Source organism: Clytia hemisphaerica, unplaced genomic scaffold, assembly GCF_902728285.1.
Source record: "Clytia hemisphaerica strain Z4C2 unplaced genomic scaffold, Clytia hemisphaerica genome assembly, whole genome shotgun sequence".
Lineage (NCBI taxonomy): Eukaryota > Metazoa > Cnidaria > Hydrozoa > Leptothecata > Clytiidae > Clytia > Clytia hemisphaerica.
In genome coordinates this window covers 261,591-276,643 of record NW_027103430.1, presented here as the reverse complement: position 1 = coordinate 276,643, position 15,053 = coordinate 261,591, and the positions used below count along the sequence as shown (strand labels likewise).

General features: G+C 35.3%; 1 protein-coding gene across 5 annotated transcripts; it reads left to right on the top strand.

Moving 5' to 3' along the window:
* LOC136797970 (innexin inx2-like) lies at positions 1–14,139 on the top strand. 5 transcript variants are annotated; one of them, XM_067054551.1, is made up of 6 exons: positions 1–183; positions 10,234–10,559; positions 11,325–11,391; positions 12,232–12,463; positions 13,011–13,243; positions 13,638–14,139. In XM_067054551.1, exons 1-6 carry the CDS (start codon positions 53–55, stop codon positions 14,020–14,022), a joined length of 1,374 nt encoding a protein of 457 aa, XP_066910652.1. In that variant the 5' UTR covers positions 1–52; the 3' UTR covers positions 14,023–14,139. The 5 variants fall into 5 exon arrangements, with proteins under 5 accessions (XP_066910652.1, XP_066910655.1, XP_066910656.1 ...); XM_067054554.1 differs by lacking the exon at positions 1–183 and adding an exon at positions 6,443–6,703; XM_067054555.1 differs by lacking the exon at positions 1–183 and adding an exon at positions 6,743–6,917.
* The last annotated feature ends 914 nt before the right edge of the window (positions 14,140–15,053 follow it).

Genomic DNA, 15,053 nt, shown 5'->3' with positions numbered 1-15,053 from the left:
TCTGCATACCTTTCATATCAAGTATGAAAAAAGAAATTCTCTACTACACTAAATGAAAGACCTAAACACATCTTTCAAACAACCAAATTCACAACAAGCCAAAGTCAAGGATTACCTGGTTGCAGAGCCTGCTGACAAAAGTGATTTCGATGTTTATCACTTATTCAAAAAGCACGACTTCAGGTAAGTTGGATGTAATTTATTTTTTCACTTCTCAGCTCATATATTCATGACGCATTGTTTTCTACTAAAACGTCCCGGTTGGGTTGTTGCTCAGTAGAGAACTATAGGACTGAAGAGGAAAAATGTTTGAAATTTGCCACTACTGGTAAAAACCAGCATGTCGGTCTTTTATTTTCAGCATACCATATGAGCATCAAAATATCAAGTTTCTTAGACTATATATTGGATCATGAAAAGAATCAGAGGCCGTCTATGTACATGGTGTTGTTTTTGTATATTTCTTAAAAGTCTAGTTGCTTGTATAAGTTGTTGTTAGTCGATGTTGTTAGTCGATGTTGTGCTTCTTCCAAGGATAAACCAATGGACGCGGTAAGCGTTTTTACGGCAGGGAACTACCGCTGTCAACCTTGTGTGTTGTGTTGTTTCTTAGATTATTATAGTTCGCTTTAAGTGCGCGCTAACTTTTGTTTGAATGCTTTTTTTAAATGAGGAATATTTAAATATAACAAACTATCTATATGATAATAATCGGCCATGATTAATATTGTGTCCTAGATTCTCTTGAAATTTCGCCATTAAAACCTTCTACGGTGCAGGTATTCAATTTTTTCATTCAGAAATTTGTGAAAATTAAAATTCTGGGACCGCTAGTATACCAATTTAAAGATAATTTACGTACGATAATATCTGAGAAAAATCAAAACATTTCTCACAATTGAAAACTTCCATGGTTTTTAGGCAAAAGTCTACCTCCGACAGAAAAAATGAAGTATAAAGTGAATCTCCTTGGTAGGATTTGAAGCTAATAAATCCTACCAAAGTTGCGCGGCCTAGCACAGCCCTCTTAGTTTTTACACAAATGCTAGATTGAAACTAAAACTTACCGCTAAATTTCGAAAAAGATATCACTCGAAAACAAAGGAATCGCTAGATTCAATCTGTCGTCAAAAATACGGTACATATTTAAGGTTTCACTTTTTCTTGCCTGAGAAAGGTTAAAGATTCGTTTCTAGCCCTTCGGGATTATACTCATTGGACTGAAATGATGAAATTTGATGAATCCAGTGGCAATTGATTACGCCATTCAGCCGGGCTCAAGGTAAACGACCTACCGTACGTGCAGCCCTTAAGAATCCTTTTTCCAAACTTCGTGTACACTGCAAGGATCGAAATGAGAAAAGATGAGAAAAAGTGCACTCTGAGTAAGGGTGTAAAATTTACTATCAAATTGATTTTCTCTGCACTGTGAGGGTCCAAATTCAAAGGCCTCATTTTGGACTGTGGTTATGGTCGTTTTTGGATTAAGTGCCCCCCCCTTCCCCGGATTCCAGCCTTAAATAGCCTCCTGCGGATAATGATTTGGATGCAAAAGTCTGATTAACTTTGAAAAATAAAGTGAGGGAACATGTCAAAACTTGGTGGCATTTTTAACGGTTGATCCTATTATCACCATTTCCCAACAAATATTTTTAATGAAAACCGGCGCAAAAGAACCAATAGTATGATAAAGAAGGATTAAAAAAACTAAAAGTATAAAAATAAGAATCATTTGTTTTGATTTTATGGCTTTCTTCTTGATGGCGTGAAGTATATCTCAGATAAGATAATATTTTGAAAATTTTAACGCGAAGGAATTTTTAAATGTTTACCACAGTGAGAGGTATGTTATGTTTTCAAAAAAAAAAGCATGAAGTTAAATGGGGGGGTTTTCACTTTTACGGTACGACGGTATTGGGCCTTTTTACCACCGGTAAATCGGTATTACGAAAAAAAAACGACGGGATTACGGTATTTCATTTTCTACCGGTATCGGTAAATTGCCTGTTTTTTTGTCGGTATTTCGATATTTTTATCAATAAAAAACGGTATTTCGGTATAAAACTATTTACCTTTTAGTTTCTTCACGAGTTTCATGCAGAAAATTGTTCAAAAAAGATCTATTTAAGATCTATCTATTTCTAAAGTCTATTCCACCATTTAACCAGTAAAATTTTCTTGCTCGCTTCGCTCGCACAATCTTGGATGTCCTATTGACTTATTGTCATGGTGAGGTTATTCAAAATAAGCAAAACTTTACGATATCTACCTAAACAAATATTTTCGTTATTTTTCTGCGGGCGCATTTTTTTAATGACAACTTTTGTGATGCAAATACTGCATCCAACGAATGAGTCTAGATAAAATTTTCAAAATGGTCAGTGTTAAATAAAATCAAACATTGTGAAGGCATACTTGGATAACAATAGCTTATTAAGGCCGTTTTTCAATAACAAAGGAGAGCGAAAATTGTCGAAAAATTTTCGCGCTCGCTTCGCTCGCGTTCTTATTTTCCATTTATTATCTTTCCTCCCATAGGGAGGGGTTAAACTTTAGAATTCGCGTCCTCTAGTTCCCGGGGGGGGGGGTACTAGGGCAAAATGGGCTACGGGGATGCTCCGCTGGTCAGGGTACCTTTTTCAACCTCCACGAGTCCCAGGTAGGGTCGCAAAAACACCAAAATAGAAAAATCAGTCCCTCGTAGGGTGCCTTTTTTTGGAAAATTTGGGGAAAAAATAGAAAATTTTGGAATTTCAGTCCCATTCAGGGTCAATTTTTTCGCAAATTTCGAGTCCCACGTAGGGTCCATTTTTCGAACCTCAGCGGAGCACCCCCGTCGGTTGACAAGGGTAGTACCCCCCCGGGCTCTAGTTGCACCACAGCACCACCTCTATGAAGCCTGTTTTGAAGTCTACGGCTTCTCAGACCATGATTGGCCCCAAACCTCGATTTTAAATTAATTCTCAATATAAAAGACATCTTACGGGTCTGCGAAGAAGAAATTATGGGGGGCAAGGCTTAATTTTGCATTTGCCTCCAGTAACAAGCAAGTAACTTTGGCACGGCAGACCTAAAATATTGCTTTATGAAAGCTAAAATAGCTGTAAAAGAGGCCTTAAAAATTCGACGATATCGAGAATAAGGTCACAAAACAAGCAAAAAACTTTATATATTGGCGAAAATCTTTGGTATAAGAATAGGTCAATCTGTTTAAAAGAGACCATAAAAAGGTTAAATTTAGCCCAATAAGGTCACAATCGTTTAAGGTGGTAGTCTACCCAAAAATAAAAAATCATCGAAAAAATTGTCGAATTCTGGTTTTTGGGTGTTTTGAGATCCTTAGGTCTTTCTGAACATCTCCTGAAAATTTCAGAGCTATATCTTTATCATTCAGGCCGCAGTGAGCATTTTTATCCTGTTGGGTGCTTGAAAAATCGCCCTAGCAACAGAAAAAATCCCGTTGCTAAGGACTTATTTCTTCAATCTCGGCCGAAACATAGCAATGTGATACGCCAAAAGAAAGCTCTTTTTACGCCCTTTTCGGGCGTCAAAATATTATTTTCCGTGGCATTACGTAATCCTTGAAAGTAAAGATGGTAGCTGCAGTAGTGTAACACATCAAAACCAGCTGAAAAGCAAGCTGTAAGCATGATTCTGCAGATTTCTTGGCAAGTTTTAGATCAAAACTTATTCTCTTTGATTCAAATGATTTATTTAAATGAAGAATGGACTCTACCGAATCTATAAAGTTGCTCTACATTGGTTGTGTTGCTGGATTTCTGCGAAAAACATTTAAGTTGTCGGCATTTTAATTTGAGCATAGACAGTGTGCTTTTGGTGGCTCACATAATGTTTTGTAGTGGATTTAAATGTAACTGAGATATTTCCAAGCACAACATGATGTAACAGAGATAGAAATGTGCATTATAATGAACTGGACCCAACTTCTGGAGACACACATTCTCATCTGACACCAGCCATTCATAACCGCCTAGGCGGTAACCGAAGCAAAGGCGCCGCCTTCGATCAAGCCAGCTCATTGTCAATTCAAGTCTATGTGAATAAAAATATGCACTAGAAAAGTTTCCATGTCTACAGAGAGTCATGCTGGAATTTCAATGAACATTTTGTCACACTTATGTGGCTGTTTTCACCCAAATTTGATGTTATCGCAAGATTACCGCAAAGTTTGCTATATTTACGTAACTTTAGCGCAACACGTTTTTGTTGATTTTTGGATAATTTATCAATTTTTGTGAAATGTTTTACTTTAACTTATGAAACCTGACTGGTTTGATGAGTATTCAGTGAAGAAATTTTTTTGAAAAGAGCTTTCCAGCTTAAAATGATACCCATTTTTGTCTTTTTCTTTGATTTTCTCAAAAACGCGTTTCCGGGGGTTCGCAAACACCTTGTCAGAAATATCTTAGGATTGAGAGTAGCTACAGACTTGAAATTTTCAGGGAAGTTTCGTTACATGATTGTGCATTGAATGAATGGATTAAAAAGTTTTAAAATTGGTTTCCTGATTTTTAATCTCAAAAAAGCGTTTTTTTCAGTTTCTTACCCCCTGGAAAAAAATTTTACTTTTTTTTTTCACTCATTCCATACCTTTTCTAAATATTAGTCATTTAAAAAAAAAACTAACTTCATAGGTCAAGCTGACTATTCAGAAAACCTGACACAAGCAAAATAAAGTATTTTACCCCCTGGCTGATTTTACCCCCGTCTTTGGTTATTTTTAGAATTTTTTCTTATTTTTAGAAATGTTAATAGTTGATATACATTTCATGAAAATTTCATTACGAAATGTAAAGAAGTTCTTGAGTTATTGCAAAAAATGTGATTTGTTGACTTTTGAAATCTGGCGGTAGACTACCACCTTAACCAAAGATGTAAAAGCAAAATTGGTGCGTGAATACCTGAATTGAGGGTTGACTGGGGGGGCCTCATAAAGTACAAGACTTGTTTGTACAGTTTCTAATTTGTTACTACACAATAGATTTGATAACTGAAAATTCATCATTTTCGAAAAAAATCATAAATATAATATCGGTATCGGTATTAGGCTTCCTTCACCGACGGTATTACGGTATTTGACCCAAAATTTTGTCGGTATGACGGTATTTAAGACCCCTGAAAACCCCCCCCCCCCTTAAATTCATGAAGACATACAAATATTTAGGTAAGTTTTATTTCATTTTTTATTTCATGTTTCCATATCAAATTAAATTAGATTTATGAGATTTTTGGCCATAAAAAAGTTTATACCATAGTGTGATTGTCGCTTTATGTTTTAAAAATCTATCATTAAAAACAAATTGAAAAAATTAATAAAAGTGAAACAACCAGCAGGAGCGGATCCTGATGGACATTTTGTTTTGGTTGAATATCAGAGGGAGCAGTTTTAATGGGGTAGGTCAGCTCTTAAGACTTTATAATTCTCTTAGCAAAATAAAAAATAAAATCGTCCACCATTATTACTTGAGTCCAAACTTACCAGCAATTAATGATTTTTTTTAAATCATAGGATTTTGAAAATACACTCCTTTCTCACAGACCCGGTAGGATTTTTTCAGCCAGTGGGGTTGAAAATAACGGATTGAAACTTACCGTGAAAAGCACATACCGAAATCATATTCTGGCCTGTGCCAACCAGTCAAGATTCCTATTCAGCGCACAATCAACGCAGAGAAAAGTAACTGACGACAATCCAAGATTTTGGATTCAGTTCAAAGTTGATATTTTCATTCGTATCGTTGAAAACACAGCTCACAAATATCATCAACACTGGGGGACAAATAAAATTGGAGGATAATTTTCTACCAGGGACGATATTTTGGCCAATTTTTCTAGCGGGAAAGGTGTAAAAATAAAAGTTGCATATTGTCCCAATGAAAAATTTACATTTGCTTAGTCCTTTTTAAAGTCGAAGAAACCTTTTTTTTTGTGTGTGAATACAGGTCAAAATGTAGTTTGTACATATTTTTTTTTGAAAACTCAGCAATTCCTCTGGCCTTTTATCATATTCCAAATTTTTTAATAATCGAAACCCGATATAAATTTCAATAAAATCAAGTAGAAATATAAGAAAACTTCAAGAACACTTTAGAACATTTATAAGAAATCTTCTTTATACCAAAGGCCAAAACCGAAGGGCGTTTCTTGACTAAAATTAAAGAGAAAGTGTTAACTTATAAAAGATCGCGCAAGAAAGAAACTCTCTAACAAATAAAAAAGGGTTAGTAGGTGCTAAAATCATAAGATTTCCTCTTTAGGGAGTGAAAAAGGGGACAAAAAAGGGGTAAAAAGGGTAAAAAATCACATAAATAAGTTAATGATGATTTCAATCTGCTAGCTGATAGTTTTTTTTTTTTGATAGCTTATTAAAAATTTAATGAAATTAATAACATTTTCTTCTTGTTTTGATCTGCCGATTAAAGGGGACGTTAATGTCAAAGTTTAGAGTTGAAATAGGACAGCATTGAGTATCAAAACCATCTGCTGAAACTCCTTGATCCCGTCATGAAAAATCTTACAAAAATAAAGGATTTTATTGTGGCTTTCTGAGAAGTGTTATAAAAACCTTTTAATAATTTTTAACTATCATCCTGTGAAGTAACAGGCGAGGGAAGGCAAAGGCGTTAACCTTTTTTTGACAACTTCTTTTTACATGCAGAAAGCGAAAGGAGAGAATGCCAGGGTAAGCTTGCTTCCTTTTCGTTCTTCTAATGTCTTCCAAATGATTTATTATTTGTTTGTTGGTAATCTGTAAGCATGAGAAAGTCTTAAGATACCATTTCAACTTTTCAAAAGGGACTTTAAACATTCTCAAAGTTGTATCATTTTGTTAAACCTTTGTAATCTTAAGGGATTTCCAGTGTTTCATCTCTTGGATTTTGCGTTCGAAAATTTAGGTAAGTTGTTTTTGTTGTAACTAAAAAGTAGCTTAGTAATTTTCTCCGCCCTTCTTCGGGTGTAGCAATTCTTTATTGTGGATATATGAAAACATCGTCTGTACGCAGACTCGGTATCTCCCGCTGATTTCAAAATTCATTGCCAAAGAGGAAACGATAAACGTGAGATACACTCTGGTGTATGAAAAACACCCCTGTGTCATAGACCCACTGGGACCCCAGCCCCTGTCTGTCAAAAATTTCATCCCCAGTAGGAGAATAACCTGGAATTTTAGCCCCACTGGGAAATTGACTTTTATTTCATCCCCACTTGAAATTAAATGCTTAAAAATTGCACCCCAAAACCATCCCAACTGGATTTTTTAACCTTTGAACAATATGATTTCTATCCCCATTGGGGTTTCGATAGGAATTTTTATCCCCATTGAGGAAAAAAATTCCCCCGGTGCTGTGAGACAATGGTTTATAATATAATATTTGAGTTACAATGATTTACTTTCACAGACTCCCCCGTATTTTCTGCCGTTTCAGAGCCAAAGGAGGTAAGTTACAAATTTTCAAAAAATCTTTTTTTTCAAAAATCATGGTTTTTTGACCTGCTCTATCAGATGGTGTTACTAATTTTCATTGAAAATGCCTATTTCAGACTTGCCAAAAGAGGTATGTTACAAAAATTCATAAATTTCTCATTTTAAATGATGAAAAAATGTTTTGAAAGTGAAAAATTGGAGGTAAGTTACAAAATCTGTTTAAATAAAAAGATGTAAGTAACAAAGATTTTCCAAAATTTTGCTTAAAAAGATGTAAGTAACACATTTTTGAACAAAAAATGAATTAATCAAAATACTTTCAATAAGGTCTGAATAGATTTTATGGAAATCGGTTCTTTGCTAGATTCTTTATATTTAGTGTAAAAATTGGTACTAAATGGTCAAAATTGATCCTTCTGACACGTTTTTCTTGATTTATTCCAAATCCAGAATATTCAGAAATTGTTACATACCTCCTTTGGCTCTAAAACGGCAGTTTTGTAGTCTTAGTATTTTATTTTCTCTTTACTGCTTTCTAATTGGTTAATTTTTTAAACGATGTTTTCGAACAATTTTCTTCACCCAAGCCGTTCCTTCATGTACCACCTTTTTGAAGTTTCAAAGTTCATTACATTGACATCCATATAGAATTGTCTCTAGATTGCATGAAGGGTGCCGAGAGGTGCCCTCGATATTATGCCAAACAATTATATTGATTTGAAAACGTTATTTTCTGAGTCTTTTTTTTACAAAATGATTAAAAATGCCTTTAAGATTTCTTTTTCCTCGGAATTCAAAAGTTTTTCTTGTTGCCTAACCGAGGTCCACGTAATTCTATATTTCACCTCTCAATTTAAGCAGGGGGCACTGGAGTATAACTTTTAGATATTTCGATATTTCGTCACCATTTTTGTACGAGACTAACTCACTGTCAACGTCATTCACTTAAAATAATAATTTTCAAAATAAGTTTTATTGGAAAATTGAAATCTATATAAGGCGGAAGAATTATTTCATATTTTCTTGTGTGAGATACAAACATCAAATTCTTTTCTAGATTTTTAAATTTTATTTTGTAAAATTCTCATTTTAGTTAGATGTTAAGTAGTCTATTTTTTTAGGTATTTAGTTTCTCCAGTAACAATGAAAACTTTTACAAACTACTTTTCCAACTTGAAAATACCTTTAGGAAGAAAAGAAGTTTTTTTTGTCATTGCGAGAAATAAGTATCAAAACAAAGTAACTTGTTCGAACAGACGAAATAGCTTCAGTGTGGCTTGCGGGCAAAAGAGAGAGTTCAATCTTATTTTATGATTAAAACTTTTTGATGAATTTTATAATTGAATCACACTTTTTTTGTGAAAACAACTTTATTTACTAATGGCTCAACAAAGTCCACTTTTGAATATCAGGGGGTAAGTATAAAGTTTTTATATGTATACAATCTTTAAAGAAAATTTATTGGTTGACGCGTGACCCATCCTCATTTTGCTTAAGTACGGTTAATGACATCACAAACTCGAACTCAGTCCCTCAGTTCACTTTTTTATGATTCTGGATAACGCTCACGTAAATTGTATTGTATCACGCTCATAAGTAAAGTGGAAGTGACTCTGGGTACGAAATTTGGTTTGTGACGTCACAAGCTACGTAACTTTACGTTAGACCTCCAAAAACTGGTTGTAGGTCGAAAGCATTTTTGTTTTCAACTAAAATCCCCTTTCGAAAATTAAAAGGAATAGAACTTTTCATAAATTACGTCTGACATCACTTGCCTCGTATTCAAACAATTACCATGGTGATTGTGTCCCTTGAGACATTAAATGATTCTTTCGTGAATAGGAAGTAGCTGTAATAAAATCTGTTGGGAGTTAATCACCATGGCAATAATCTCAAAACGAGGCAAATGATGTTCGTGACGTAATTTATGAAAAGGTCTATTCTGGCGATATAAACTAAAAGATCCAATAAACTTTAAAACTTAAGAAAGATAACAACAAATGACGTATTAAAGCGAGCGCAGTCTGTAAAGAGGATCCCCTTACCCCACACGTACGTATTTGAGTCATCATTATGAACCTTGCGGGACAAAATATTTTTGAAACATAACTCCTAAGATTTTAATTAAAAACTATTTATCGGACAGCCTTAACATTCTGATTTGAAATGAAGAAAAGTTATCATAAAAAATATCTCGATTAATTAATTTGAAATAGCTTTTTTAACCGCCTTTTTGTATGAAAACCAGCACGAATGAAAGTCTTTTTGAATTGCAAGGGATTTTCTGTTTTGGTATAAACTCAGTAGTCGATCAAAGCATGATAAAAAGCAAGCAAAAAAAAGATACTTATTTTGAATACGATCTTCCGAAGAAAACCATTCGTCTTTAATAAGAGGGAGAGGATTACAAAGGTGTAAAAAATTTCATTTTTGAGACAGGGGAAAGAAATATGTGGACCTAAATGGACCCATCTAAGGTTCGAGAAGGCAAAGTAGTTCAAGAAAGCAATTTTTCAGATATTAATATTTTCGAAACACTCAAAAATCACGACTTCAGGTATATTGTTGTACTTTGCTACAAACCGTCCAACTTACCGTGTTTTGATTAGTGATATATTCGAGCCCAGAATTAATGCTGGGAACTTTTCGTACACTAATCAAACAGTAAAAGTTGACCAGGGGACTAGTTATATTTTCTAAGTACCTTCAAATGTTAAGAAAAAGACCCTGCTCTTCAATAACATATTTAACTTTTCTAACACGCTCTTTCTCATTTCTTCTTGCAGTAGATCCATGCATGCTTTAACCGAATCTGTTTGGGAGGTCATCTCCTGGAAATCCAAATCACGTTATGACACAGCCAGTGATCAATACACTCGTATCTTCATGCCAAAACTCTTCATTATCTCATCCCTTATCATGGCGTTCAGTTATTTCAACGATAAATTAAACTGTCTTGTCCATAAACGGTTGGAAACATCAAAAGATTTTGTTCAAGAGACATGTTGGATTCAAGGCTTTTACATTTACCATGAGATGGAGGACCATTTGACCAATTCAGCTTTTTACGGTATTCCTGAAGAAACTTCCAAAGACGGAATGAATATCAACGGTTAGTCCACTTCTCCCAAAGGGAGATGCATCTTATTTTCGCCCGATCTGTCTCGTCTCATCTCTGTCTCTTTACACTCCTGTCTCAGTGTACATCCTATCTCAGTTCTTTAGCATCACCCCATCCATGTATTATTAAATAGCGAGTTTATGTATTTGCACTTTTGAGGGCGGATCCAAATCGAGTACGGTAAAAGTGCTGATTTATACCTTCGTCCAAAGTCTGTCAGGATATAGATAAATTAGAAACTTACCGTCTCCGTCACAGGAAAACACACATACATAAACTCGCTGATTGCTGTCTTAGGACAGTATTTTCAAACAAACTTTTCTGACACCTTTTGCAATGAGGATCAAAGAAAATCATCTAGCTTATCTCGCACCGTTTTGCTTACACAGCAGTTTTTAAAAATAAACATATAAAAAATTCCTCCTCCCCCACACTGTGTGATCACAAATGTTAAGAAACTCTTTTATTAAATCTGAATTGTCAAAATACACCTTTTTGACCGTAGCCACCAATTACTACGTGGTCATTTTTTCGTCCGTTTTACCACCCTAAAACTGTCCCAGTCTTTTTTTCGCGACTAAAGACAATAGAAAAAAGTGTAAAAAAAGAATTGGGTAGAGTCTAGGGTGGTAAATTAAATAATAAAGTGGCAAGCGCCTGACCGCGTGACTACGGTCGAAAAGGTGTATATAAGGCACACCCCCTTTCCATATCATGAAAAGATATGACCTTTAAACAACAAACTTTTTCTTGTAGGGGCTTTGTGTGAGACGAAGAATAGACAGAAAGAAAATCAACCTCATTGCAGACCAATGACCAGAAGGTAGCTGTTGATGCATTAATATTTTGATTCGTTGTTGTCAATAGACCTTTTTCTCTGGAACATATAGTTTGACCCTCTAGCTTCAACAAGAAGAAAATTCTCGACTGTTTTATTTTTGGAAAGAAATAATAGGACTTTCATTATAATTTGATTGTTAATAAATATAGAACAGAATGGATACAGTCATTGTGTTGCTTTAAATCCTGTAGAAAAGTATACCACTTTCATCGTCTCTGTGTCATAAATACTATGCACGATGAACAATGCTACAGGCTTTTTTATAAGAATATACTCCCGGGGGGTGGCTCGATTCAAAAAGGCCTTAAAGATCGGACAATGACAGTGCAAAGAAGATTTTGCAAAACTTGAGCAAAAAATCAACCCTTACGGTGCATTTTCTTGAAACCTTTTGACCAATTTCAGGCAAAATATGGTCAGATTTCAGAATTTTTCTCACCTTTGCTGATTTCGGCACCTAACAGTGCATTTCGGGAAGCTTGGAAAATATACCCTAAAGGGAAATACTTATGGTCATTTACCTTAAGTGCCCCCCCCCCTTCGGAATATACTCTATGAAAATACTCATGGTGATATCGACCAAAAATTAAGAATATCACCATCATGGAATATGACAAAGGATATAATCTTTAGTTCGTGCTCATCCTCAAATTTCGATCAAAAGAATAGTTCAGGATGATTTTCCCCCAAAAGGTGAAGAAAAACACGATGAAATGGAAAAGAACGATTCTTATATATACCGTATCTTATAAAAAAGTGTATATAATTTTCTGTTTGACCATAACCAAGTAAAGGGACACCAAATTTCTCTTTCACTTTCAGGTATTTTTTACATTATCAATGGATACCATTCTACGTGTGCAGTCTGGCTGTCCTTTACTTCTTCCCTTATCTCATCTTCAAGTTTGGCAACGCAGATCTCATCTCACTGGTGGATTACATCAGAACTGGTGGTTTCAAAGATGTCGACAAAATCGTCAACAACTATTTCAATTATAAGATCAATTCGAAATTGAAGATGAGACTTATAGTTTGGTTCAATATTTTCATCAAGGTACTTTTTCACTCCTCCTCGATTAGGTTTCCTTCTATTTGTATTGTTTTCTCAATTATCTGTTCCTCAAAAACGAATAACACAATGACTGCCGAAAATAATGCTGTAGAGTAGAGCCGATGGTTGTAGATATTTTATTTCTCTTCTATTGCTCCGTTTTATTTAAGGCTTGGGGACACAAGAAGTTTTTTTCGCCTTGGTGCAATGCAACATGCTCTATCCCACCAAGAAAAAAAGTACGTGTCCCCAAAAAGTGAGGGAAATACCCAAAAGAAACGCTGATTTTGGTGAAATTTCACTTTTATTGGTAGAAAGAAAAATGCGGAGTGGAGACACGAGAAAGCGTTTCATGTTGGTGGGATGGAGCATGTTGCATTGCACCAACGCGAAGAAAAATTTTCGTGTCCCCAAGCTAGGATTCTCTTACGAGAAACATTGGAGAGCTCTCACAATAATCTCTGAGAAGATCTCAAATTTCTTTTGAATCTCTTTTTGGTATGTTTGTGTATGTTTGTCATTGAAGTATCATCAATGTGCATCATTTCAGCTTTTGTTCATCCTGGTCAACGTATCCGGTTTCATTTTGACGGACTTCGTGATGGGCGGACGTTTTTTGTCGTACGGCCCGAGCTGGTTGCGTTGGAACGAACTACCCAATGATGTTGCTCACAATCTGATGAAGTCACCAGCACCGAAACCTGGAGATTATTTCCTTCCTTCGGTTGGTCTGTGTAATATCCATGAAATGTTGAAAAATGAGCGAGCCACATACACGGATGAGTAAGTCAAAGTAGTCTGTACCGGTTGATAAACGTTTTTCATTAAGAAATACACAGCATACTGGTTTCAGGTACTGGCTGGATTAAACTCTAAAGTCGATTAGCTTTAAGTGTGCACTCGTTGTTTTCTATGTGGAAACCACACTCTCAACAAAATTATTCTTAATAACGATGGTCCCTTTTTACCAGTAACTTTTTAATCGACTACCCTCACATTCACCACACAACAATCGTAAAAACATGATTCATTTGAAATATATTGGATAGAAAATAGAGATTCAAAAAACGTCTTATAAATGCTTATGTTTAGATTATCGAAGAAGTTCTTGGTAACTATCTCAAGTCAAGTTTTTCGGTTCAATCATGATATATTAAATCTTCCATTTCGTTTGCAGACACGTGGTGATTTGTGAGATCAGTCAAAACATTCGTTATCAATACATCTTCATCATCCTCTGGTTCTTCTTCGTCATGGGTTGCTTGATATCTGTCCTCGGTTTGGTGCAAAGTCTCTTCGTGCTTGCCAAGTCCATGTATTGGGTGAGCTACCCCAAACACGTGGGAAAGAAATCGTTGTCCGATTGCGTCCATTCACAACTCACTCTCAGAGAAATGGAATATCTGGACAAGATTCGACAGATGGACATGACAATGTATGGTGAAGTTCTACGCGAGCTGACTCGCTTCAAACCTGACATTCACGTCATCAAGAAATTTCAAACAGCTGATGGAGAGGTCATGCTTTTACCATCTGCACCTCTCGGTCAACACAATGTTTAGTCGTCCAATACAACCCTGTCTCGCAGCCCTAATGAAACTTTTTCCTACAGTTGAAATGAAAATTTCTAATTGTTCACAGCTCACAATATCCAGTGGGGTTGTTTTGGAGTGGGGTCGTTTTGGCGTGTCGATTTTACCTGTGAATCTTAAATTGAAATAAAATCAAATTCAATATCCCAGTGAAACTAATTTGTAGGATATATTTCCCACCAGGACCCATTTTTGATCAGATTTTCCAGAGGGTCTGTGACACAGGGGTGGTAAGAATGTGTATAGCATCAGTTAAATGACCACATTGTTAACTAAAAATGCATTTAAAAATAAAAGCCAAAAATTGTAAAAATCTCTGAATTCGCGAATATTTTCAGTCCGATTTTTCGATGATTTAAGTTTTACAAAAGGCCCTGCGGAACAACCCTTTAAGTGGAGAGGCTGAAGGCTCAAAATGAGACAAAATTTGCTAGGAGTTTCAGAAAAAAAATCTCATTCGCTCAAAAGTGGCTGAAACCTCCCTAGTCTCCCCACTTCCGCCGGGCCTTTACAATTAATATTCTTGTTTTAGTTCTCCTAAAACTTTCTGATAAAAATTATTTGTAAGAATTTTTAATATTTTCAGTTTAATATAGGGTGTAAACTTTTCTACTTAGAATTTTAACGTAAATTTTGTTTTGTAAATGTTGTTTGATTAAAATCTCTGCATTGTATCACTTTCTTGACTTGTTTTTATTTGTGTCCTTTTGTACTTTTTCTTATTTTCCGAAACAATAAATGCGTTCATGTTCTTCCCCCAATCTTCAGTAAAATGGGCCCCATCCCAATAGCCATTTCAAATTTATAATTTAATTACCAGACTATTTCGTTCAAAGAAGGGTTGTAAAATATACCTTTTTTGAATCTCATTTTGGTCTATTCATCCAAAAAATAATGTATTTTTCTTCGCGGAGACTTTTATAGCCCGGGGGGGGTACTACCCTTGTCGACCGACGGGGGTGCTCCGCCGAGGTTCGAAAAATGGACCCTACGTGGGACTC

Bases quoted from the DNA above. Each gene is read 5' to 3' on its own strand.
- LOC136797970 (XM_067054551.1), top strand. From the start codon at position 53: ATGAAAGACCTAAACACATCTTTCAAACAACCAAATTCACAACAAGCC. The intron at 10,560-11,324 runs GTTAGTCCACTT...TTTTTCTTGTAG, and splicing joins AGACGGAATGAATATCAACG to GGGCTTTGTGTGAGACGAAG. The intron at 12,464-13,010 runs GTACTTTTTCAC...GCATCATTTCAG, and splicing joins GGTTCAATATTTTCATCAAG to CTTTTGTTCATCCTGGTCAA.